The 26,729-nt window shown below is 39.7% G+C and overlaps 1 protein-coding gene and 1 non-coding gene across 10 annotated transcripts in view; both read left to right on the plus strand.

Moving 5' to 3' along the window:
* The window catches only part of LDAH (lipid droplet associated hydrolase), a 124,439-nt gene that overhangs the window by 43,484 nt on the left and 54,226 nt on the right, over nt 1-26,729 (plus strand). Inside the window, exon 5 of one of the 9 annotated variants that reach the window (XM_032294006.1) lies at nt 20,190-20,289. The exons of 7 other annotated variants lie outside the window; for them this stretch is intronic. In XM_032294006.1, the coding sequence (XP_032149897.1) occupies nt 20,190-20,219 (30 nt within the window). In that variant the 3' untranslated portion in view covers nt 20,220-20,289. Of the gene's footprint in view, nt 1-1,535; nt 7,270-20,189; nt 20,290-26,729 lie in introns of those variants that run through there. One more of the 9 variants, XM_032294007.1, reaches the window with a different exon arrangement.
* On the plus strand, nt 19,609-19,771 carry LOC116562136. The gene has a single exon (XR_004273788.1). It is a non-coding gene; the product is annotated as a U1 spliceosomal RNA (small nuclear RNA).

Here is a 26,729-nt window from a genome sequence, read left to right on the forward strand (position 1 = left end):
ATTTTTTGTGAGGAATTATATAAAGTATTGAGAATGACATCTGGAACTTTAAAGTTCCAAATAAGTATTAGCTATTATTATTAGGGAATAACTCTAGAGTCATTGTCTCAGTCATTAGGTTAACTACCATATTAGGTATCTACTGCTGTGTATCAAACTGCCCCAAAACTTAGCAGTGTAAAACAATACGCATTTCTTCACTCGTAGTTTCTGGTCAGAAGTCTGGCCACAGCTTAGCTGGGTTCTCTGCTTCAGGGACTCTCCCAAGATTTTAACCAACATGTCTTCCAGGGCTGCAATCTTATCTGAAGGCTTTAGTTGAGATGGATCTGCATCCAGGCTCACTCCTGTGGCGATTGACAGGATCCTGTTGATTGAGAGTTGTTGGACAGAGGGTCATCATTCAGTGGTGGCAGTTGGGTAGAGGCCACCTTCCTTAACACGTTGGTCTGTCTAGCTTGCTTTATTAGAGCAAGCCTGGAAGAAGAGCCAAGGAGACAGCCTGCTAGCAGATGAAAGTCACAGGCTGTAACCCAGTTACAAAGTGACATCCCATCACTTTTCCTTTATTCTTGTTTGAATCAAGTCACCAGGTCCAGCCCGCACTCAAGAGAAGAGAATTACACAAGGGCATGAATACTAGGAGGTAAAGGGCTTTGGGAGCTGTGTCAGAGCTGCATACCCCACCGCTCTAAAATTAGAATTTCACTGTGTGTTATGCAGTCAAGCACATGGACATGGGATGTACATAAATTAAAGTACTACATTTATTTTCTGGTATAGCAGTGACTTGATCCTGTCAAAAAAAATGTAGCAAACTGACATGAAATATAATTATTTGTTGTTAGTTGTTCCAGGTGTCCTAAATGCTTTAAAAACATTAAAAAGGAGGGCCAGACACAGTGGCTTACGCCTATAATCCCAGCACTTTGGGAGGCCGAGGCAGGTGGATCACGAGGTCAAGAGATCGAGACCATCCTGGTCAACAAGGTGAAACCCCATCTCTACTAAAAATACAAAAATTAGCTGGGTTTGGTGGTGCACACCTGTTGTCCCAGCTACAGGCCCAGCTACTTGGGAGGCTGAGGCAGAAGAATTGCTTGAACCCAGGAGGCGGAGGTTGCAGTGAGCCGAGATCGCGCCATTGCACTCCAGCCTGGGTAACGAGCGAAACTCCGTCTCAAAAAAAAAAAAAAAAAAAATTAAAAAGGATACTTACGTATTTGAAATAATAGCATTACTATTCTGTAAGCATAGAGAAGAACACACTCATTTCTGAGCTTATCACAGGCTAGTATCAATCACAGATCTGTTTTGGTTTTTGTGTTTGCTCCAGATCTATTCTGCATGTGATGTGTGGTTTCTCTTTTGTGTATTTGAAAATGATTGTTCAACACATTGTCTTGAACCCTTCTCTCTTTTGGGCTCATATTCACAATGTCTATTGGGAAAGAAGTAGAATGCATCCCAAGGTTAATGTGCTTTCTTATAGCTTTTTCAGCGTCAGAACTTTCTAATTATTGTCCTGCCTTCAGGTGTCCTTGCTCTTGCAGGAACAGTGGTGAAAAGGGGAAACAAAGATGGAACATGAGCTTAACCTACTTTATTTGTGGAGACATAACTGAAACTGATTATAGAGTTTTCAGAAAGACTTGTGAAGCTATGTTTTATCTTCTTAAAAAGGGTGTAAGCTAGAAAATAATGTGTGCAATAAATTGTCCAAAAGGTTGCTTATTTGGGGGGATGGTGGGAGCAGTGAACATCTGTATGATTTTTAAATTATTATTCAGAAGCATTATCTGGTTTCAATTAACTACATTGTTGAAATTCCCCACCCCATCCCCAGCCCCCATTAAACACCTGGGTCAGTGAATATTGGTAGTGTGATCCCAGCCAAAGTGTTGAAATTTCAGTATCTCTGGGCTGCATTCAGACACCACAGTGCCTGCATGCCTGAAGTTAGCATGACATGCTCCATTTAAGATGCATTTGACAAATAAGTTTGTGTAAGCCAGAATGTTACAATCCTTAATCATTTTACCAAAAATAAGTTAGCTGTTATGTTTTATAACATATGAAGTGTGATAATAAGAAACTTGTGTTTCCATCTCTTCTGTTATTTTTACTGGAATATTTGACTCATAAGATTTTGAGGACATATGTGTAGTTTAGTAGCTAGCTGGTTTATTTAGTTTTATTTTGGTTCAGCTCTTTGCAATATTTTCATAACTAATTATAGGCTACTTGGTCTTAAATAATTTTAAGAGACTTATTGTATATGTCAGATATATTGCCTGACCTGTATTTTAATATACTAAAAAAAAATTGCCTGTTTAAAAAAAAATCTGGTATTTAAAATTATTTGTTTATCTAAACAAATTCCATACATAGAATTGAGATATTCTTCATATATTTTGAAACTATTACTCAATATAGGGAATTTAAGGAGAAACTTGAGCAAATAGATAGTTGGAAGACTGTTAAATGGTAGCTATCATGACTTATAATAATAAACATAATTGTTTTTAGAGTTATAGGATCTTAGAACTGAGATAGGCTTTCAGATTTGACCCCATCTTTCATTTTATCAATGGAAAGTGAGAGAAAGGTCCCTTGCTGGGATTCAGCCTTGGTTCTGAATCTGGGGTGGGGTATACTGGTATTAGCTGTGAGTATAAAAAGAATCTAAGAAGGTGTCGATGGCTCCTTCAGCCTGTGGATGATAGCAGTCAGCACGTCCTGCAGTGCATACAACTGCTATGTTCGTGTGACTCATTGTGTTGGTGCTTCAGGAGTAGGAAACCCCTGAAAGCTCTAGCAATTTCAGGGTTGTATGTTGGGGTGAGGGGAGACTAATACAGAAGGAGAAAAGTAGTAATCTGATCCCCACTCTCTGGAATCTTCTTTCTCTTATCATCAACCCTCTATATGTTAAAAAATGTGTCACCTGATTTTGCCAGTAAATCTTTTCCATAAATTTCAGCTCAGTGATTCTGCACTGAGTCTTCGGGTGAACTTCAAGTAATATAACTTTAATTTTCCTCTAATAATTTATATAACCTTTAATGATAACATGTCCTCCTCTTCTAGGGATATCAGATCCTTCATAAACTTAATTTTTTATATTATTTGGCCTTCATGTTTCCTTTGTGTGGTTGGCAAAAATGTCTTCTCTCTGAATGAAATTTCCAGATTACTTATAAAGTCACTCCTTTAAGGACCAGAATATTTTTTCCAACTGGATAAAAATTTGTCTAAAATATATTATTTGCTTATCTGCCTTCTTCAGCAATGCATATTGACTATGGAGGAATTTTTTTGTAGTTATTTAAGGGCAGTGGTAATAACACTATTATTTGCATAGTGTTGTGCCAGAATAAAATGTAATGAAAAGAAATGTACCTTTGTCCTGAAATTTCTTAAGTGATAGTGCTTTTTCACTTAAAAAAACTGTTTCATATGTGTCTATTTTAGTTTTCCTGTCTCCCCTCTCGGTGTTAAGTACCCCTTCTCTTCCCTACTTCTAATTTATTGCTATTAATTTGCTATGAGCAGAGAAAACTGATAACCACATTATCATCTTTTTCAGTATGAATGAACAGGTCCTAAATAAAGATAAATGAGTAAAATTGACAGCATTAAATGTGTGGGTGTTGTTATCACTCATAGCCTTTTTTTTCTCTTCTTTTTAGATCCTCTAAAAGGAAGCTTTAGGGCACTTTAAAACTCAAAATTTTAGAGACTCAAAATACAACTACAGCTGAGAATCTTTCCAAACTTTACTAAAAGAATTAGAATAGCATGTTAATCATGTATATGTCGATTCAGGAATATACCTCATCCATACTAGGGAAAAAATAGCTTCAATGTTCTCCAACAATGAGATTATTGAGACTGTAGTTTACTTACACTATTCTGCTGAACCTTCATGTCTGCTGTCAAAGTTAGACATGCTTGTAAGAAGTATTCATATAATGTCACTCGCTGTGTTCAACAGTTGAGATAATCTGGGGGGGGGGGGGGGGGGGAATAGGAAAAAACTCATTTGTCATAGTAAATTTTGTCAGAGTCCTGTCCCTAGATTAAGTGACAAGACGTGAAATGCAAAATGAGGCAGTACTCTAAGGCTCTGAATGTTTTGTGGAGAGAGATGTTTTCTACCTTGGAAGCTCAGAAAAAGCTTCCTGGAAGAGCTTCAGGGCCACTGAAGGAGGAGTTGTATCTGGAAGTAGAGGATTTGATATGGTGGCATGAGGAGGGTGGTGACTGTGCATTCTAAACAAGGGGACAGCATGAAGAGAAATGGTTTTTATCACTGGGCACAGAGAGAGGGCAGTAGGTGTGGGACTGGGTTGCAGCAGAGTGTGCCTGGAGGGGTCAGTTGGATATGAGATTCCAGGTCAATAGAGATGGTCAAAAAGCTGGGCTAGGGAGTGTAGAGTCATTTTCTGGACAGCAGAAAGCCATGAAGGATCTCTGATGATAGCAGTCATGCATCAGATAAATTAATCTCTCCAAGAAAAGGAAAATGAAAGGGAGGGAGAAAAAGTGCTGTATGAAAAGTGAACATCTAGGTGACAGGAAAGTTTACTAGTCCAAGTAAGAAATAATAAAGACAGTGTAAGGGATAAAATTGCCCAGGGAGATTGTTGAGAAAAGAGAGAGGTCATAGATGTATATTGAGAGAATTACTGTATTTGCCGTAAAGGGATGTTACAGGATCTTTGAAGTGTTGCTTTTCTGGCCGGAAACCTGTGGCTGGTGGCTCCTTTGCCTGAGTTTTGCTCGGGCCCACTGGGCTCATTGCACCCACTCTGCCTGCCAGGCTACACTCAGCTCATGCTGACGACCTGGATCACATGCCTCCAAGGGAGACTAGAGTAGAGCGTGGAGTGATGGGGGGTGTTTATGAGCGGGCGTGGGGTCTGATCACTGCACAGTCAGACATGCTGGCTGCTGCCATGAGGCAGGCAACTCCAGGTGCCAGCATAGGCACCAGCTTTCTGCGAGGCTGCGGCTGGACCAGGCGCACTGCAAGCAGCTTCCCCAGCTGGCACTAGGGAATGCAGTGGCACCCAGAAGCTTAGAGATGCCAGGAACCACAGGGCCCCAAAGAGGGAGTCACAGCTGTGGCTCGGGGAACTCCCAGGTCTGGGCTCCGTGAAGAGCTGCAGCTTTTCTCTCTCTTCACCCGCAATGTGGCAAGCAGTGGGCATGTTTCAGTCCTGTTTGTGTAACAGAAACTCTTTTAGCCTCACCACTCATCAGGTCCTGAGTTCTTGTCCTGCGACCAGGAAGAATGAGGTATGCAGACAAGTGGAGGGTGAGCAACACAGAGAGGAGCTTTAATTGAGCAATAGAACAGCCTAGAGAAGACTTGCACTGGACAGCTCCTCTCTGTAGCCAGGGTATCCCAATGAGTGTTCAGTTCCTAGCAGAGAGGGTAGTTCCTCTCTGCAGCTGTTCGGCCTGACGTGTATTTAGCTCTCAGCAGAGATGGCAGCTCCTCTCTGCAGCTGGTCATCCCATCCTGCAGCTCTTGGCAAGGAGGAGGCCCTAGAATAGGCGGTCCTCTCTACAGGCAGGTTTTCCCTTTGTCTGCCTCTCTTGGCAGAGATAGTAGCTCCATTCTGCAGCAGGTCGTCCCTTTGTCTGTCCTCTGCCCTGCTCTGGCTGAGCCCAGGTCTTTGATGGGCCTCAGAAGGAAGGAAGTGACCATTAATTTGTCCATGGGCAGCCATAGGTGGGTCCATTAAGGGCACCATAAGTCCCCCATCCTGGTCCACGGGACTAGCAGCCTGCCCCCTTGCCTTAAGGCCCTCCATGGCCTGAAAGTAGCGCTTCATCAGGGATGCTTCCCCTTCTGCCCAATAGCCCATCTGCCTCCTGCCAGCATCTCTGGTGCCCAGGTTGCTCAAACCAAGGGGCATCTGCAGGCCAGTGCTCAGCCACTCTCAGCACCCTCCCTTGACCTCCCCCCCATGCTTGTCAGTACCCGAAGTCCAGAGAGGGCTGAGGTAGCAGGGAGCTGGCATGTTATTGCTGCCTCATGTGTGCACACACCTGGTCGGGCAATGGCAGTGCTCAGGCTTGGCCTCAACTCTACTCCAAAATCAGAGCAGGTACCAGGAGCAGGGAGACGCCAGGCAGCGGGAGCAGTCCTCTCCAAGCCTTCAAGGGTAAGGGGAGGACAGAGAGGCCTGGGTCCAAAGCCCTGACTTGGGCTTCTGCCTGCTCCTGGCTGTAGTGGCTCCATGGAACATGAAGCCCAGCTGCACCCACTCACAGCCTGGGGCAGGGGCTGTAGGTCCTCGCTGGGCCTAGGCCAGTGTCAAGGCAAGGGCAGCATCACAGGCTCCCCCAGTGGCCCTGGCATTCAGGGGCAGCCAGGAGCTCCCCCTTGCCGGGATTGTGACCCTGCCAAATGCACACCTCCAGGAGTAGATTGCAGGCCCTGGCCTGGCCATCAGGAGTGTCAGGCCTGGTGGTCACCCTGATGCAGGGCAGACCCTGGGGACAGAGCCCCGGGTGGCCCTGTACAGAGCCTCATCCCAAGGCACAGGGACCCTGCACCGCTGGCTGGTCTCCAAAGCGGGCGTTGCAGTCAGCTCCCTCGGGGACATGGGGCACAGGGGACCTACCATCGCCATTGCTGCTCTTGCAGCCACTTCTGCTGCCACCATCCGTGCCTCCCCACTGCGGACGGCCTGCTGCTGCCATCAGGAGGAGGAAGAAGTTAGAAAGAGGCAGAAGGTATAATAATTTTCTAAACTATTGTCTGCAATCCATTCATGGATCCCCAAATCACTTCAGTGGGTTGCAACCAATGGATCAGTCAAGACAGACTAGACTGCACTATAATAACACAGTGTCAGTGGCTTTTAACAACAAAGATTTGTTTCTTGTTCATGATGCAAATCCTTTGAGGGCATGCTGCCCCTATGAAGATCTCTCTATGCAGGCTTTCTCCAGAATCCAGATTGGTGGAGTAGTGTCTATCTTGAATGTTCAAGTCCCATGGCAGAGGATCTAAAGGGAATAGTGAGCCACACCTGCATTTTCAAACCTCTTCCTGGAAGTGACAATTGTCACTCCTCAAATTTTATTTGACAGAGCAAATCATATGACCAAGTCAGCCATCTATGAGGCTGTGAAGTACAGTCCTCCCCAGAGAATGAAAGCATATGTTTGTGACCAATAAAACGGTGTTTTTAAACAATGTATAATAAAATAGAAGAAAAATATATTGTAGTAAAGGCATTATACAACTTTTGTTTCACTTTTTATGCGTGTGTGTTGATAACTTAGATTACAATGTCAAATGTATATCTCGCTGTGAGTCAAGGTAAAAAAAAGTTTGAAAAGCATTCATCTGGACTACAGTACACCACAGCAGCTAAGAACAGAGCAAGAAGGTCAAGAAAGGGGTAGATATATGGAGGATTAAAGATGGCCACAGATTTTTTTTTTTTTTGTCATTCCTCTCTCAAGAGATGAAGCCTGTTTCCCTTTCCCTTTAAATTTAGGCCAAGCATGTGACTTGCTTTTACCAACAAGATACAGCGGGTACTTCTTTCTGGTACCCTCAAGTCCAGGCCTTAAAAGGACTGGGAGCTTCTGTTTTCTTCCTCAGAAGCCAGCTACCATGTAAGAAGGCCAACTGCCCTGAGACCACGAGGCTGAGAGAAAGCCCAAGCTAGCTATGGAAGATCATGAGGCACCAGGCCTGAGTGAAACCTCCTTGCACCTTCCAGCCCATCTCAGCCCAGCCCATCCACCACTGAATGCAGCCAAGTGAGTGACCCCAGCCCACACCACATGGAGCAAAAGAACCATCCAGCTGAGCCCTACTTGAGTTCCCGACCCACAGCATTGTGAGAAAGGATAATCATTGTGATTTTAAACCATAAGTCTAGAGATGCTATGTTATATAGCAGTAGATAATTTAAATAAGGTGCAGGGTTGAATGTAGCACATGTTGACAGCTTCAGGCTTCTAGAGTAAAAAGTTCTTGATGACCTTGAAGACAGACTTTTTAGTGAAATAATGGGACAAGAGGGTTGCAGGAAGTTAGGTGATAAATGGATAGTGATTCCATTGGCCAGTGAAGGGGAGAAGAACACATGATAATTTAAGGAAGAAGCTGGTCAAGGGAACTTTTTTCCCTATAATTGGGGGAGAATTTAACTTATGCTGAGGGGAACAGCCCAAGCACAGATGCTGAAGATGAAAGACATAGGAACTTATCTTGGAACAGGTTTCCTTCCATTTGTCTTTTAAGTCTACACACTTGAAAACTTGGAAAATTGAATTTCTCTTAATATTTGTATCTTTGCATAAGTGGTTTCCCTTTTCCCTGGGGTGTAAGGGGAATGTATATTACATATTTGGTTCTCCTTTTCCATCTAGAAAAAGTCTAGCTCAATTTTTAAAATTGATGTGATTGTCATTACTAACAGTGAATATTACCTAACATTCATTTGTAATTTACACAACATGTTCACATGTAATGAGTTATTTTAACAATCTGATTTTCCCCATCTTAAAGATGAGACTGAAGTGCCAAGGAGTCACGTGTCCAACTCATATGTCAACGGGTAGAAAGTAGCAGAGCTGGGACTCTGTGTTCTGTTTTCTAATTTCCCCTTTACCTGTTTTCTAGGGGAGTTAATTAGAGAGGTGATGATTACAGGTGGTCAGAATAAGTTGTTTTCACAAATCACCAAACTATTTGGCCTAAACGTAAAATTTCTATTTATTTATTTTTTTTTTTTGTATTTTCGGTAGAGACAGGGTTTCACCTTGTTGACCAGGATGGTCTCGATCTCTTGACCTCGTGATCCACCCGCCTCGGCCTCCCAAAGTGCTGGGATTACAGGCATGAGCCACCGCGCCCGGCTAGCTTTTTTTTTTTTTTTTTTTTTTTTTTGAGTTGGAGTTTTGCTCTCATTGCCTAAGCTGGAGTACCATGGCGCAATCTCAGCCCACTGCAACCTTCACCACCCGGGTTCAAGAGATTCTCCTGCCTCAGCCTCCCAAAGTGCTGGAATTACAGGCGTGAGCCTGCGCCTGGCCTGTTTTTAATATTTGAGTTCTTCAAATACACAAGGAGTGTTTTAGTAAGAATCAGGCGAATGCATTGGGAGGAGTTCGGAGAAAACAGAGAAATGACAGCATATGTGAGTGTTCTGGAGCATAGGAGATAAAGGGAGCTGTTAAGGCCTGGACCAAGGGCAAAAATGAAACTGAAAAGATAGTAAATCAGAGTCCTAGAATTCAGCTGGGGACAGAAGGGGTATGAGGGAAATTGGAGGATTCTACAAACATAGTGCATAGCAGTTTGGCAGTTACCTCTATGTGACCCATTAATAAATCCTGTTGTGTGAAAAACACAGGCTTAGACAATCAGCAACTAACTACTCTGATTTGTGAAAGATATTCCATTTCAGAAAATAGTCGATGTCTTACTTTTAGAAAAGTTTGTATCGTATATGATGAAATGCTATTTTTCCAGTCATTTATGCATCTATTTAAATATATATGTATCTGTATATGTGTGTGCACACACACATTATCTTTTCTGAATTACCCAGGAGAAACCTTGCTAAAAACTAGACACATGGACAGTTTCAACTTTTCAACTTCAGCCATTTTTAGTTATCTGCATATTTTTTTAAATCCTGAAATTGCTTTCAAAGTGGAAAAATTGTGTGGGCTTTTTTCATCTTTTCATAACTCAAAAACGACTTAATATGTTTTTCTGAAACTTCACAAAAAAAGAAAAAAATCACCTTTGGGCTGAAACCAAGCATGGAAAATTTCACCACAAAGGGCTAATTTTTTGGAAAGCTGCAAGAAAGTGAAAACAGGACTTTATAATAGAGCATTCTTCATGCATGTTAATACTTAGTACTTTATCTAATGCATTTCATCTGAGAATTCCTGAACACTTTTCAGATTGAAATATTGAGCCATTTTAATATTTGTGTACCCATGATATACTGTCAGATGTCAAAAAGTTCCCCCATCCTCTCAGATGTCCAGTAGCTTGGGAATTAGTGAGATGTGTTTAAAATGACAGGTAGGGCAAATGAAGTTAAGTGACTGCTGGCCAGAGAAAGCCATATATTTGCTGCCCAACACATTTTATCACTACCTCTTCTTGGCCCAGGAGTACTGTAGTTGTAAGTAAAATACAATACAGTAGATGACACCAGGCACTAATTTGAATAAGCCAGCATGCCTCCAAGTAGTATCAACATCCCTTGTGATCTTGTTAGAAATGCAAATTCTTGCCCCTCTCCACACCTCAAGTGGCGGGGCTTACCAACCAGCACTTAACAAGCACTGCAGGTGATTCTGATACAGGCTTAACTTTGAGAACCACCTACCTAAGCTTTCCAAAAGCTTGGAACAGAACACATTGAAATGCTGTGGACAACTAAATCTGTCCTCGGTCTTTCTGTGATGTCAGCTCTGTCTTCTCATATCCCTTGGAAGCAGGAGGAATACAAATCAAATTCTCTGAAGGAAAGATCTTCTATATTAATGTGTTCTAGCTCTTTCCACCTATGATGTTGTCCATAAGCCCAGAGACTCCCTTGAGTGAAGGTGCTGGTGTCAGCTTGTTCGGGGTAACAGCACTATCAAGATGTATTTTCTCATTTCCTTGAATTATCAGGGTTAAAACTAGAATGGGACTATATATTTCTTTCTTATTTCTTTGAATTCTTTTAAGTTCTAAGATGTAAACAGCAAGGTATCAGACCTGTCAGTGGAAGCTGATTTAAGCCCTGCTCCTTGGTGTGTAAGTTCTCGATCTGATGCTTTGCAGTAGCATTCTGCAGTTCAGCAAACTCCAAGGTCTGTATTGTTGTGTCTTGAGGCACTGAAGTAGTTGCTTGAGAATATTACCATGGTGATGGAAGTCGCTAGTCTGTGGTATGTGGACCTTTAGCTAATTCTTTTAGCCTAGGTTAATTTCTTACTATAAATAATTTGTAGAAATTCATAAAAAGTACAGCAAGTTCTCAAAGATGCAAAGGATGTGAACAGATAATTCACTGAAAAAGTAGCTAGTTTATCAAAAAGTGTGTGCCTACCACAATGTGTGATACAGTGTTTAATGAATTAGTACATAGTAATATACTTAATGATGTCTGTTTATGTTGAGTATAGTAGTATTTGCTAATGTTCATTTGATGAATGAACCTCAACAGTTATCAAAATTAACTATTACTATTACATAGTCTAAAATTACATGGGGAACCTAAACTTTAGGTTGACCCAGAAGAAAATTTGTGTTGTGTATTTGTATACTTATATACATTTTTAGAAAATTCGAACAGGTAAATACCAGGTGGCTTATAGTATTTTCTGTGTAGTGGTTAAGGGTAAAGCTTGTATTGGAGTGAAAACTCTATATTGTTTCTCCTTTTCTTTATAATGACCATGTGTTATCAGAAAAAAAATTTCCATTAAAAAAAAGTATTCATGCCCTTTGAACCTATTAATTCTTTTCTTTGGAATTTATATTTAGAAAACAAAGATAGAGAAAATCATGTGCAAAAATACTGTTAAAACAAAAAATTGGAAACATCCTAATGTCTAACCTTAAAGGCAACGCTAAGTAGAGTATGGAATGTATAGCCATTAAAATTATGTTTTCAAAAGACATTGTAATACATAAAAGTTAATTATAGAATATTAAAGATGTCAGAATACATAGAGAATATGTGAATACAACTGTATAAAAATTACACATGGAAAAGCTTGATAATAAAATTATAAAATAAATTTAGTGATTGTATTTAAGTGATGAATTTGAGGATTATTTACTATTTTTTCTTTTTGAATTTTCTGTAATGGCATGTATTTACTCACTATTATAGTCATTTAATAGTCATCTTTTTTCTTTTAAAGTGATTTGGTCATGTTACTTTACAGCAGAAAGTTGTTCCAGGAGAGATCTTTGTTTTTAAATTTAATTTAATTTTAGATTCAGAGGGTACATGTGCATGTTTATTACATGAGTATATTATGTAATGGGTGGGGGATTGGGCTTCCAGTGTACCAGCTACCCAAATAGTGAACACTGTACTCAATAGGTATAACTTATGTTCGCGTTGTATATTGTCAAGTTCAGTGCAGTCCTTCTTAGGGCTCAAATTATCCTACAAGGCTCATGTTAAATACTAACCTTCTTAAGTCCTTTTGGGTACAAGATAGTTTATAAATAGACAAAAGAACAAATAAGTCATTAGCCAAATATCACTTCCTGCATGAAAACTTTGCTGACTGTTCTGATAGAATATAACTTCTGCTACTTCTGGGCCAGTCATATTGTCTCCTATTAGCTTTTCTGTTGTGGCTTGTAGCTTAAGTGTAATTTTTTTTATAGCCACAAGAACAAGAGCTGGCTCTTTTTTTTTCTTTGAACCCTTGCAAGTTCTAGCATAAGGTTTCATACATTCCAAAAGAAGGACATCCATTTTTTTCCATTTAATTAAATTAAACTATATGCAAGTTACATCAGCATCTTCTGCTGGTAAAATTCTCACTTGGTTCATAAGTGCCACTGACGACTTCTGTTCATATAGATTAACCACTGCATTGGCCTTAAGGAAACAATTGTCTTGTTTAACAGTGAAAGAGAGTATAGATCAGCAGCAAGAGACAGCAACTATATGCATCCAAAGGAGCAATACTAATTCAGCTTCTGTAAGACAGAATTGAAGAATATTATTATGGTCTCAGAGTAGTTAAAGATTTCTCAAATTGGACAACACAAATGTTTGTACAAAATATGTGTACCTGAAAGGAAAGACCTAAGGGGTGTGGTGGACAGACTTTAGGGTAGGTGGTGCCCCATGATCCTCACCTCCTAATGTTCATTTCTACATATAATCCCCTCCATAAGTGGATATGACCTATGACTTGCATCTAACCAACAAAATATGATAAAGGTGAAGCACGTGATTATGTATATGTGATTTACATACATAAGATTGTGGACCCTGACTTGCTGAAGTCTCCCTCCCATGCTGGCTTTACAAGCAAGCATGTTGTGGGTTGTCTGTGTTGAGGGACCTATATGGCAAGAAATTGCAGGTGGCCACTAGAAGCTAAAAGCAGCCTTCAGCCAACATCCAACAAAAAACTGACATCCTTGATCCTATGCTACAAAGAACTGAATCCTGTCAACAATCTTAGTGATTTGTATCCTTCCCCAGTCAAGCCTCAGATGAGACTGCAGCCGTAGCCGACACCTTGATTGCAGCCTAGTAAGATGCTAAGCAGAGAACCCAGCTAAACCAAGCCTGGACTCCTGATATGCTAAAACTGTGCAATATCAAGTTTATATTATTTTAAGCTACAAAGTTTTAGTAATTTATTACATAACAATAGATAACAAATCAAGAGAAAAATAAAGGGTAATATCAAACCTATGTTTTCTCTGCAGGAAAACCCACCTCTAAGATCAATAGTGGCCCTGAGTTAGTATCAGCATTGTAGCAGTAGCAGTTAACTTTTTCCCCTGCCACTTTTCCCTGCTCTTACCTTATCTTACTTACTCTTCCGACTCCACTCAATTACCTGGGCTTTTGGCCTTCCTTGTAATTTTTTAAATTAACATTACTTCTCTCCCCACCTCAAAAAAAAAATAATGATTTGGGTTGTTAATAAGTTTGCCTTTTTACAGCTTGAGTGGTAATTGTTATTTGATGTAATAACAAAATCACAGGTTGGGATTAGCATCATTCATCCTACTCTAGGTTGAAGCAGATCTTATTTGGAAGTATGGCCATATTCAAATCTCATCTGACCAAGAGGTTAATAGTGGTAGGATATTGAGAGGCTCGGGGGTATGAGAGAGTGGCCCATGCTAAGGCAGAGGTGATACCTTTGTGAATTCCCTTGCAGTTGGGTGGATATGGGTCTGAAAAGTATTGCTTGTACCTGGCCACACTGAAGCCTTGTCCATAGAAAAACACCCACATAGAGCCTTAGTGGACAGAGCATAACTATCAGAGAAGACATAACAGGGAGAGGAGTGGAAACAGATGAACAACATTCTGTGAAATTGCTTCTTTTTGGCTTTTGTTTAGTTCAGATAGAAGCTTGTTTCTAGGTCTGTTTTTGGAGATGAGAAGTATGATTGTGATCTTTAAGAAAGGAAAAAGCTCTCTAATATGGTTAACCAGAATGTATGAGGTTGTTTTACGCTCACTTCTTGCTTGTATGGAAAATCTGTGAACAATATGCAATGTAGGCCACAAAAAGTTCCCTGAAATGGAAAAAGCCTAGCAGGCACTAAATGAAAGATGCTTCACAAGAATAAAATGTGGTTGCTTTGAGATCTCACATTCCAGGCCACTTCGGACTAATTGTATTTGTTTGGGAAGAAGCAAGATTGTCAGGTATCAGGAAGGTGTATCGATAGATAAAACATGGAAGCCAGTGTCATACTGCAAACCTCTCCCTAGGAAACCAGACAGTAAATCATTTTCCAGCATCAGTCATGTAGAGACCACAGGGAGCATGCATGAATGCAGACACAGTCCAGAAACTACATTTCAACAAATAATTTCTCCCCTCAACAGTATTGTTACGGGAGCTTCTTCAAAAAGCCAAATTGAGTATTAGAGATTCAGCCTTTTTCCCTTTCATAATCTACTACCCTCAAGAAGACACTGAGGAGCTTCTTATACCCTCTTACAAAGGAGAACGTCTGAGAGCATCAGTAATACTATGTTAATGTTGATTGACATTTTTTTAGAAGAGATTTCATAAAAACTTAGGGACATATTCTGGTTGTCTGGGTACCAGGGGGGTTCTCCTTAAGGCCCTTGTTTCCTTCCATTCGTAGTTTCTGTGTTTGCCTTACAGTCCCTGCACATAGGGCTCCATCCTGATGATGATAATTTCTCATTGTCCAATCTGTGTGCCTTTGTTGAACTGCTTCCTTTCTGCTTTGTCCCACACCACCTAACTGATGCCTTCTGTTCTTCTGGAACATCCTCTCAAACATAAGCTCCTGTATGAACTCTTTCCTGATTCTTCCCAGTCATTTTCACTCTGTCCTTCCTTCGTAACACTTTTTCTCATAATTATTCCATATTCCACCCTGTATTATAGTTAGTATGTATTTCTTTAATTTTTCTTATTAGATTTTTCAGCTTTCCTTTTAATTGAAGTATAATCTACATACGATAACTCTTTTGTTCGTCTCCCTGCCTCATTGTAGATATTTCTTCTGACTTACATTCTACTTCACTAATCTTTGCTTGAGCTATGTATAAACACCTTTAAACCCATCTGTTAATCCTCAATTTTAGCTATTATATTTTTTGCCTATCATATGGTCGCATTTCTACTTGTGCTTTTTCCTTTCTTGTTTTGGTTATGTTATCTTGTCTATCCATGTGTTTGTGTATTAGTCCAGGTTTGCCAGAAAAACAGAACCAATGGAATGTATGTATATAGAAAGAGGTTCATTGTAAGAAATTGGCTCACGTGTTTATGGAGGTTGACAGATCCCAAGATCTGTAGCCAGCAAACTGCAGACCCAGGAGAGCCAATGATATAATTCTAGTTTCAGTCCAAAGGTCTGAGAACTAGAATTTCTGATGGTTTAATTCCAGTCCAAAGGCTGGCAGACTCAAGACCCAGGAAGAGCTGATGTTTCAGTTTGAGTCTAAAGGCAGAAAATAAAAAAGTCCCAGCTTGAAGGTGATCAGGCAGAAGGAATTATCTTTTATTAAACCTTTTGATTCTATTCAGGCCTTCAACTGATTGGATGAGGCTCACTCACATTAGGGAGGGCAATATGCATCACTTAGTGTACCATTCAAATTTAATCTCAGCCAGAAACACCCTCAAACATCCAAATTGTTTGACCAAATATCTGGGCACCCTGTGGCCCAGTCAAGCTGACATGTAAAAGTGGCCATTACAGTTTGGTAAGTTTTTTTTTTTAACTGAATACCTGGCATTATATGAAAAATTATTGAAATAATACTAGAATCTTATCTTCCTCCAGGGAGGATTTTCCTTTGCTTTTGCAGTTATACTTAGGGTAGATCACTTTGATGCCATTGGGAATTGGGCTGAATCAAAGCTATCTTTGGAGGGGCTGGCCTATTTCCAGTTCATTGCTACTTCCAGGGTATAGTCCTTTAATAGTTTCCACTAAAAGCTTAGAGTACCTCCTCTTTAATGGGCACAGAATTCCCAAGTTTTCCCTTAAGCCCACAAGATTTTTCAGAAACTCTCTTCAGCTTCTTGCCCTCTTAGCTACTGCTTGCAAATTAGCAAATAACAAAGAAAAGCTATTTCAGCACTCCTCTCTGAAGTTTTTTCCCTAGCATTTTAGCCTTCAAATCTCCTCTGCCTCTGATGCCTTCAAAGGGACTTTAAAAGAATTTCTCAACTTTTCTAATTGTTCTTGGCAAGACGATTGCTCTCCAACAAGATAGCCTGCCATCCTCACCTCCCATCAATACCAGTAGCATCTGGTGCTGAGCTTTAAGTTCTTCCAGCTCTGCTATTGAGAAGTACGTCATTTTGAGTTTTTAATTATTTTTGTGAACTGTTTTCTTCCTCTGGAAAATTTTAGAATATTCACTTTATGCTCAGTATTATATTTTATGATGATATTCCTTGGACTGTTTATCCTTTTAATCTAGAAACTGGCATACTTACATACTGGGAACTCTTGTATTTTTTTTTTCTCTTCTTTTTTTCTCCTTATTTGTGTGTTATACTTTCAGAAAAGATTTTCTTGATTTATTTTCTTTTCATTATCCATTTCTTTGGATTTTTAGTTTTCTACAATGAGAAATATGGGATATTTTCCCAACTTTATCTTCCAATTCATCTAATTAAACTTTTGATTTTGGCATCTATGCAAATAGTTTCTAAGGAATTTCTTGTTCTTTTCTTCCTTTTTGTAATATCCTTTTTATTTTTATTTCATGGATCGATCTCTCTCTCTCTCTCTCTCTCTCTCTTTTACTCTTTCTCTCAGGAAAACACATATTTTAGGGTTTTTTGTTAGGCTCTTGCATTGTCTGTGTTCATTCTGAATTCCTTTTCTCGTGCTTTTTAAAAAAATACTGATCTGTCTATTGTAAGTGAAACTTTACTCAAATGCCTGGTACTTATTCATTATCTTTATATTAAAGAATGAGGCACCAGGACGAACATGGTGGCTCACGCCTGTAATCCCAGCACTTTGGAAGGCCGAGGCCAGTGGATCACCTGAGGTCAGGATTTTGAGACTAGCCCGACCAATATGGTGAAGCCCCATCTCTGCTAAAACTACAAAATTAGCCAGGCATGGTGGCAGGCACCCATACTCCCATCTACTCAGGAGGCTTGAACCCGGGAAGCAGAGGAGGTTGCAGAGAGCCGAGATTGCACCACTACCCTCCAGCCTGGGTGACAGAGCTAGACTTAGGCTCAAAAAAAAAAGAATGAGGCACCAAAACTATAGGGAGGTTTTGTATGGGCTTGGATTTTGTCAGCTGGTCACCTGTACTACGGGGTAATTGGACAGGTAGCCAACTTTTGTTGGTGTGGAATTCTCCAGTATACATATTTTTTTCTGGAGCGATTAAGTTTCTTCAGAGAAACATTTTTAAACCACTTGTCTAACACGCAGCATCCTGAAGCAAACAGCTCAAGGAGCTGGAGTTTGCATGTGAGAGTGTCTTAGCATTTAGTGCTTTGGCTTTCACTTATTCTGTTTTTATGATGTTCCCTGGCCTCTTTCTATGCCCAGTGTGTCCAGGTCAGGAGGCTCTTTCTTCTATCTCTGCACAGAATTAACCTCCAGGCCATGCTGGAGGTGTGGAGGCGTTGCTTGAGGGTAATGGATGAGGCAGGTGTCCCAGGGGACTGGCTGCCTCTCAGCCACCCTTTCATTATTCAAGTGTGCTCTGTGCCCTGAACTGTTACTGAGACCCGTTATGGTCTTGGATGCATTTGTGAACAAAATAGGAAAAGAAACAAAAACAAACTCTGCTTATGCAGAGTTTACAGTTTACTAAGGAGAGATGGTAATAAGCATACAAATGAGGAAATTGATATGTTTAAAGGTGATACTGCCTTGATATAAAGAGCGGAGCAAGATAAAGGGGATTGGAAGCACCATGGCTGGGGGATAGAGGGCAGTGGTGGACTGCAAGTGATTTTTAAAACTTTTTATTTAGAAATAATTTCAAACTTACAGAAGAGCTGCAAGACAAAGAATAGTGCAACAACACAAGATACGCTTTTATCAGATTTACCTGTTGTTATTGTTTTACTTCATTTGCTTTATTTGCTCCCCTACACACACACACACACACACGCAATATTTCTACTTGAATCATTTAAAAGTAAATTGAATATATTATTGCCCTTAACCACAGTACAGTTATCAACGTCAGTAAATGTAATATTGATGTAATACTTTAATCTACATTGCATATTCCCATTTTGTCATTTGGCCCACCAATGTCCTTGATAGCATTTCCTCCCTCCACTATGTCTGGAGAGTCAGGTATTGCCTTGAATTCTCATGTTTCTTTATTTTCCTTTAGTATGAAACATCTCAAGAGTATTCCTTTGTTTTTTCATAAAACTGACATTTTGAAGAATATAGTTCTTTTCCAAAAAGGAACTATAGTTATATTTTTCTCATGTTTTCTTATGACTAGATTGAGGTTCTGCATTCTTAGCTGTAATATAATTTGTATGTTTCTCATGATTAGATTGAGGTTTTGCATTCTTAGCTATAATATAATACCTCATAGGTGATGCCATGTCCTTCTCAGGGGAGATCATTTACAGGCACATGGCATCCAGCTGCTCATCATTGGTGATATTAATTTCAATCACCTAATCAAGATGTTATCCAAAATTTCTCCACTGCAGACTTTACTTTTTCTTAGCAATGAATAAACAATCTGTGGGGAGGTACTTTTTTTTTTCTATGTCAATATCCTGCTCTTCAACAAAATTTTCTCCTAGATTCAACATCTATTACTTACCCTTGCCTGATCCAATCTTCACTATGATCTTCTAACTGTAGTACTTTCTCCATATAAACCCATTAGAACTCAGTATTTTATTATAAGCAAGAACCTTCCTTTATTATGTATGTATAGTATGTATGTATGTATCAGCATGGACTTATGAATTTCTGATGTATTAAAGATATATGATTCATTACTATATTGATTTTGGTGATAAAATTATTCCATATTTGGCCACTGGGAACCACTTAAGTCTGGCTCCTGTTGTAACTGCAATTTTAAGCAAGATGTTTATTAGGCATCATAGAAGTGACCTGCTGGAGGTAGTTAGCCGCATAGCTATCTAGGGTACAGGGTTCTAAACAGCAGAATACTTATTACAAAGGCTTTAAGGCCAGGAGTATGCCTGTTTGAGAAACAGCAAGGCCAGTGTGACTGGAGCAAAGTGAATAAGGTATGAAGTAATAAAGAGAGCAGTGTCAAAGACTGCTTTTACTCTGAATAAAGCAGGAGTGTCATGGACTTCGGTTTTGAAAGGAACATTCTGACTGCTGTGTTTAGAATAGACTGTAAGAACAAGAATGGAGTGCCTACCTGGCAAGGGAGATACCATGACCACGAAGGCGGTTTTCCCGGGGCGAGGCTTATCCATTGCACTCCAGATGTGCTGACCTGTGTGATTTCCCCAAATGTGGGAAACTTGACTGCATAATTTGTGGTAGGGGGGACTGCGTTCATGCTTTCCCCTGTTTTTTTTTTTTTTTTTTTTTATAAAAAAGAACAAGAATGGAAGCAGGAAGGCCTGTTACAGGCTGTTGGAATAATTCAGGTGAGGGATGCAGGTGTGAATGGTGATTGGACCATCGAGGTAGCAGTTGAGGTGAGGAAGAGGGATCCGATTGTGCATGTATGTTAAAGGGAAAGCCAAAGAATTTCCTAATTGATTAGATGCGGAATGTGAGAGAAAGCGAGGACCTAGAGTGACTGTGAAGTTTGGAGCTGAGCAGGAAAGATGGATGAGTTGCCATTAACTGAATTAAGGAACACTGGATGGATTAGGTTGGGTGACGATCAGAAGTTTAGTTTTGAAATATGAAGTTCAATATGTTGTTTAGACATCTCAAGTGGAAATGTAGACTAGGAAGTTAGTGGGTTTATTTTTTTCAGTCTGAGATGTCTGTTGTCAAAGGAGATTGAAAGGGAAAGACCAGAGAAGTGAAAAGAAAAACCAGTGATGTATTATTCTTGGAGCCAACTAAAATAAGTGTATCAAGGAGAACAGTGGCCAGCTCTGCTGGATACATCATACAGGTCACATTAGATAAGGACTGAGAACTGACTATTGGATTTAGCAATGTGGAGATCTTTGGTGACTTCGAGCAGTTTCAGTAGTGTGGAAGAAATGATTTTCAGCCAGTACCTCTGTTTTTGCCTCAGTGCATGTTCTCCACCTTCAAAGGTTCTGTGAATGAGGTGTCTTTATTTGTATCCCCTTCTCTGGAGGCACCAGTTATTCAGCTGTCATTCTGTTTGTTCCTCTGTCTACTTTCCAACTTTTTAAATTCTGTTGTCACCTCTCATCTGCTACCAGTATTCTCTTGTCCTCCTTGTTCTACTGGGATCATATATTTTTAAATTATTTTCTTTTACATGGATTTTGAGAAGGAGCAGAAATAATTGAATAGGTTCTGCCTTATTAACTAGCAAGTGGAAATTATCCTTTAACCAGTAACAATTATGTTCTCTAAGTAGAATTAGTCTAGAAGGCCATAGTTAGTTGACTTGAAAACTTTCATTGCATTATATTATATTATATTATATTATGTGTGTGTGTGTGTGTGTGTGTGTGTGTGTGTGTGTGTGTGTGTGTGTGTGTATGCATGCCCTCCCCACACTCTTCCATATCCTGTGGTCCTGTGGTCCAGAAGAAACATTTAAATATACCTTTATACCAACCAACAAATGAAGTAGTAAAACTTGCAATTAAGCCAACTTCTTGAATGTATTGTGTATATTAGCTACATATAGATGTATACTTTTTGGAAATATATCCTGTCAGCCAGTGATATTTGTATTTCCATGGAGGTTATTCCAGTCACCTGTATTTGAACAATTATGCAGGATCTGACTATAATTAGAAAAGGGAGACAGGGGCCAAGTCAATCTAGTACAAGTTTGGATTTCACATTTTAGATCATTGGTTAAAATAAGTAAAGTGAAGATGAAAATGTTTCTTTTATTAAAAAGATTTAAAAATATAAAATTGGAGCTTTTATTAATTTATATATGTCTCAGGAAATAATAGTCACAGAGAAGTAGCAGACAGTGGCATGCAGTTATTAGCTTCTCACATTTTTACATTACACTGGAAGCATGGGCTATTACTGTACAGTGAAACTAGGGTTAGGTGGAGAACCAGATTGACCTGATATGTGTGAGTGTTTATGAGTTTCACATTGAAGGTACCTGGTTTTGGTGGGGGGGGTTGTTCCCTCTAAAAAAAACACACACAACAGCTTAGAATGAGTGAGGTGAGCTCAAATCATGTAGCTGTAACTATCAACTTGGTGAATTTCTGAGCTATTAAAAAGTAAAACTCTGGGCATGATGAGGCCATAGGCCAAGGAGTATCAGCAGCCATCAGAAGCTGGAAGAAGCAAGGAATGGATTCTCCCCAGGGCTTCTTGAAACAGTGCAGCAATGGCATCTTGATTTCAGCCCAGTGATACTGATCTGGCCTCCAAAATTGCCAGAGAGTAAATTTTTGTTATTTGAAGCCACCCATTTGTAGCAATTTGTTACCGCAGCTGCTGGAGACTAATACATTGCCGTTGACACTTGATGGCTATTTCAATATGAAGACCTACGTATTCGTCTTGTTCAGTTTGGAGGAAACTTTTATGTATTATTTCTGTCATGTTCCCTTTCCTCCTTCCCTGTCTTTTCTTTCTAGAACTCATTTAATAGGACATTAGTTTTCCTGGATTGGATCTCTTTTTTTCTTTCCACCTGCTCATCTCTATGCTTTCAGTGGAATTTTTTTTCCACTCTTAATCTCCTAACCTTTTCACTGATTTTTTTTTATTGAAGTATAAAAAAAATTTTTTAATGCTACTGTCTTGACCAGGCACAGTGGCTCATGCCTGTAATCCCAGCGCTTTGGGAAGCCAAAGTGGAAGAATTGCTGGAAGTCGGGAGGTCAAGACCAGCTTGGGCAACATACTGAGACCCTGTCTCTGCAAAAAATACAAAAATTAGCCTGGTGTGGTGGTGCATGCCTATAATTCCAGCTACTTAGGAGGCTGAGACAGGAGGATCACTTGAGCCCAGGAGATTGAAGCTGATGTGAGCTATGACCATACCACTGCACTCCAGCCTGGGCAACAGAGCAAGACCTTGTCTCTGTAAAAATAGATAAATAAATAAATAAATAGAATACTGCTTTGTTTATTGAGTGTTCCTTTTATATCCCACTCATCATTGATATAGTATTTTCTCTTAGCTCAAACCAGTTATAATTTATTCTGATTCATCATTGTCTTTTCCTCTGAGTTTCTTTTACATTTGTTGTGCTATCTTTCATGTTAGAGACTTTAATGTCTGTCAACCTGTTGTTTCTTATTTATATTAAGGAAGTTTTCCCACTTGAAATCAATAGATGAATGGGAATTCTATTTTTAACTTATTGAATAAGTTAAAATGTGTAAATAGAATAAATATGTTTAAAGGGCATTTACCCTCATAGGACTGAGGGAGAGTGTATTGCGGCTTCTTGTTACAACTGTCTCCTAGATTCATTAAAGGTAGAGGTTATGTTTGTTTCATGACCTCCTCATTGCTTTGGAGTAATTTTTCAAAAGAAGAAACATTTTTACCTTAAAATAAAAGTCTGAAGCCACATATTTTATGGTGATCTATAGGAGGACTAACTGAAGCACTCGCAGGGTGCTTTCCCTAACAGAATGTACATCTTTCCTGCAGTAATTATACTTTACTGGTGGAAAGTATATTCCAGGAAATCCTTACATAAAGATTTTACAATGTTGAAAATAAAATATATGCTTTTTACCTTTAAAAAGAAAGGTGGAACTTAATTGAGAATATTATAGAATTATTTCAAAATCAGATTGCTTTTAAAAAAAAAATTTCAACTTTTATTTTAGATACAGAGGGTACATATGTAGGTTTGTCACATGGGAATATTGCATGATGCTGAGGCTTGTGGTACAGATCCTGTGACCCCGGTAGTGAGCATGGCACCCAATAGGTAGTTTTTCAATGCCCCCATCCTCTAGTAGTCCACAGTGTTTATTGTTCCCATGTTTATATCCATATGTGCACAATGTTTAGCTCCCATCTGCAAGTAAGAACATGCAGCATTTGGTTTTCAGTTCCTGCATTAATTTGCTTAAGATAATGGCCTCCAGCTCCATCCATGTTGCTGCAAAGGACATGATTTCATTCCTTTTTATGGCTGCATAGTAGTCCATGGAGTATATGTACCACATTTTCTTTATTCAGCCTACCACTGATGGGCACGTAGGTTGTTTCCATGCCTTTGTTATTACGAATAGTGCAACAATGAACATATAAGTGCATGTGTCTTTTTGATAGAAAGAAAATCAGTCTGCTTTGAAATAATGGTGACAAATGTGCTTAATAACTTAATGCAAACTTTTGCAGTATGCATTTGGAAACTGTCAGTTGATTCTATCAATTGGAAATATTAGCTGTATTCAGTGAACAACTGTCTAGAAGCATTGAGTTAGGTGAATTTCTTAGTTACTGACTAACACAGAGCATATGATCCCCAGTTTCATCATAGAACATTTTCAGATACCATGGGGGCACTTTTAATGGACAAAGTCTATCAGAAATGCTGTCCAGTCCCATTCCCAGGGAATGTAGAGTCTCCCCAGAGTCAGCTGTCCTTTCTCTAAGCTCTGCAGAAGCTGAGATCCTAGATGTTTAGTAAGGCAGGGCAGGCGCAGTGGCTCATGCCTGTAATCCTAACACTTTGGGAGGCTGAGGCGGGTGGATCACCTGAGGTCAGGAGTTAGAAAGCAGCCTGGCCAATGTGGTGAAATTCCCTCCCTACCAAAAGTACAAAAATTAGCTGGGTGTGGTGGCACATGCATGCAATCGCAGCTACTAGGGAGGGTGAGATGGAAGAATTGCTGGAACCCAGCAGGTGGTGGTTGCAGTGAGCCGAGACTGCACCACTGCACTCCAGGCTGGGTGGCAAAGTGAGACTTTGTCTCAAAAAAAAAAAAAAATGAAGTTTAGTAAGGCAGTGGTAGAAATCAGGAATTATTTTTAGGTTATTGCTGAGCCTGGGAGATACCATGGCACCACCAGGAGGGATGCTACCCTTATGAAGCTGTTCTGTCTGGGAGTAAATGGGAGGAAGAAACCCCCTTCAGAGACCTGTGAAGAAGAAATAAACATCAGATACGTCTTCTTTTCTGAACTAAGCAGGGCAGATCCAAACCTGTTCCATTATCAAAGCTGATATGGAGATTTACACACTTCTTCAGTCCTTTGGGCCTAACCTTTTATCTATGAGTTAACTGCTTATATTCCCAAGGTTTAGTCTCTATCTCCTGGGGTCTTAGCTGCCCTAACTGATGGATTTGCTTCTTGCCAGATAAAACGGAACCAGAAAGCTGCACTCTTTGCTTTCCAGTTGACTTCTGAGAAGCTGGGAGTGTCCTAGGGCAGCTTCTGTGGCAGAAATCCCTTGTGGCTGGTGCTGTGTTGTGTGCCCTGGACATGCCTCTGGCTATGGGCCTTTGCATTGTATCATTCGTTCTTGGTCTGAAACCCTATCACAGATAGTTTTGCCTCATCTTAGTAGTGGTATAAAAATGGCATTTTAGTGTCTGGAACTGAAGTACGATATTCATGTTTCACAGTGTCTTTCAGCAAAGTTAAGTAGGGAATAAATTTTTTTACTGGTTTCACTGAATAACCCTGTGTTCTATCATCAGCACTTTGTTCATGTAGATGCTCAGTGTTTGTCAAGAAAATTTTTTTCTGAGCTTCTTTTCAAAGGTTCTTGGGCCCTTATAGAGAAGAGGTTTTGAGTGCCCATTTTGTATGTTTCTATTTTACTCTCCATTTCCCATGTCCTGCTACCTCTCTAAATATCTCTCCCACTAGACTTTATGTTCTCTGAAGGCAGGGACTTTGTCTTGTCACCCCTGTGTCTCCAGCACTCAGCACAATACCTGGCATACTGTAGGTACTCAGTATATCCTCATGAATGAACAAATGAACAAGCCAATGAACAACCAGTAGATCTAATGAATGGCTCCCCCTCCCAGTCATGCTAGGCCTGCACTTTTAAATATTGGGGGTTTTAATTTTGAACAGTCCCAGTGCCATTGCCAAACATATTGGTGGGTGTGTGTGTGTGTGTGTGTGTGTGTTCCTGATCCACACATAACACTCCAGCTCCACGTTTATGCCAAGTAGCAGCTTCTTGATTAGCAGAGCCATCCTGTCACATTCTGTGCAGCTTTACTTCTAGGAACCATGAGAAAGGGCTGATACTGCCAAAGACCATAGTAGTCATATGAGAATTTTGTAGCTATAGACACGAAAATGTGCTATTCATTATTCACTGAATTCTGAGGCTACCTGGAGAACACTGCTCAATTCAGAATAACAGGTGCTCCCTAAGAGATGGTTTTACTGTGGAGCAGTGGGTAAAGAATAATTTGCAGTGAGCTTGTGAGCCTCATTGTTTTCCGAATGAGCTCTCAGTGTTTCTGAATTGAAACTAACCAAAACAAAGTGGTTTCCATCAGATTTCAAGATGAGGAGAACAGCATTTTGCATTCAAAATAAGTGCAGATATTATAAAATGATAAAAGCTTGAGAAGAATGGGCTATAGGAAGATACTGAAGCTAAGTTGTAGATGTTTGTGCAGTTATAAGTTATGTAAAGGTCTCGGCAAATATGCAAACATTCCTTATAATTAACAACCCTGACATGAAGATTAAACTTATGAAATGGCTTTGTTTTTTCTTTTTCACATTCAGGTAATTAAAGTGTAGAAAAATATCTGCCCCAGGAGGCCTGAATATAATTCACATGAATGGAAAATGGCAAAAGTGGTTAGTTTCTTGAGTACCATCCTGACTGAAACATACTAAAATGGCATAATTTTGTTTCAGTAATCAGTAGTTGAAAGACCTCATGCTTTACTTCTTAGGATATGGGTTTAATTATTTCTGGAGCTAAATGATTTGAGACACTTGTAAAGATTAGCCCATATCTAACAATAATAGTAGTAATTGGCACAACCTAAGAAAATTGCCTCCAGACGATAATGATTACAAAGAACTTATTTTATATGTAAGTATATAATGTATATAACAGTTAATGGCGTGAGCTCAGAAGTCATCCTGCTTGAATTCATATCTCATCTTTGTCACTTTGTGGCCAAACCTCAGTTTTCTCTTCAATGGAATAAGGGAACTTCATAAGGTTTTTATGTGTATTAAATGAAAGAATATATATGAAGTGCATAAGTGTAATACCGAGAAAATAGTCAGCTATCACTACTACTGTTAATCTAAGTACTTACCTGCGAGGCATATTATCTTTCTGACGTACAAAGTTTTTAAGACAGAGTAGAAAAATCTCAAAAAGCAACCTCTTGATTAAAATATAATGGCATTTGCAGTTTATAAACTGCG

This window comes from Sapajus apella, unplaced genomic scaffold (assembly GCF_009761245.1).
Source record: "Sapajus apella isolate SASKATOON/1434 unplaced genomic scaffold, GSC_monkey_1.0 scaffold31, whole genome shotgun sequence".
NCBI classification, from domain to species: Eukaryota; Metazoa; Chordata; class Mammalia; order Primates; family Cebidae; genus Sapajus; species Sapajus apella.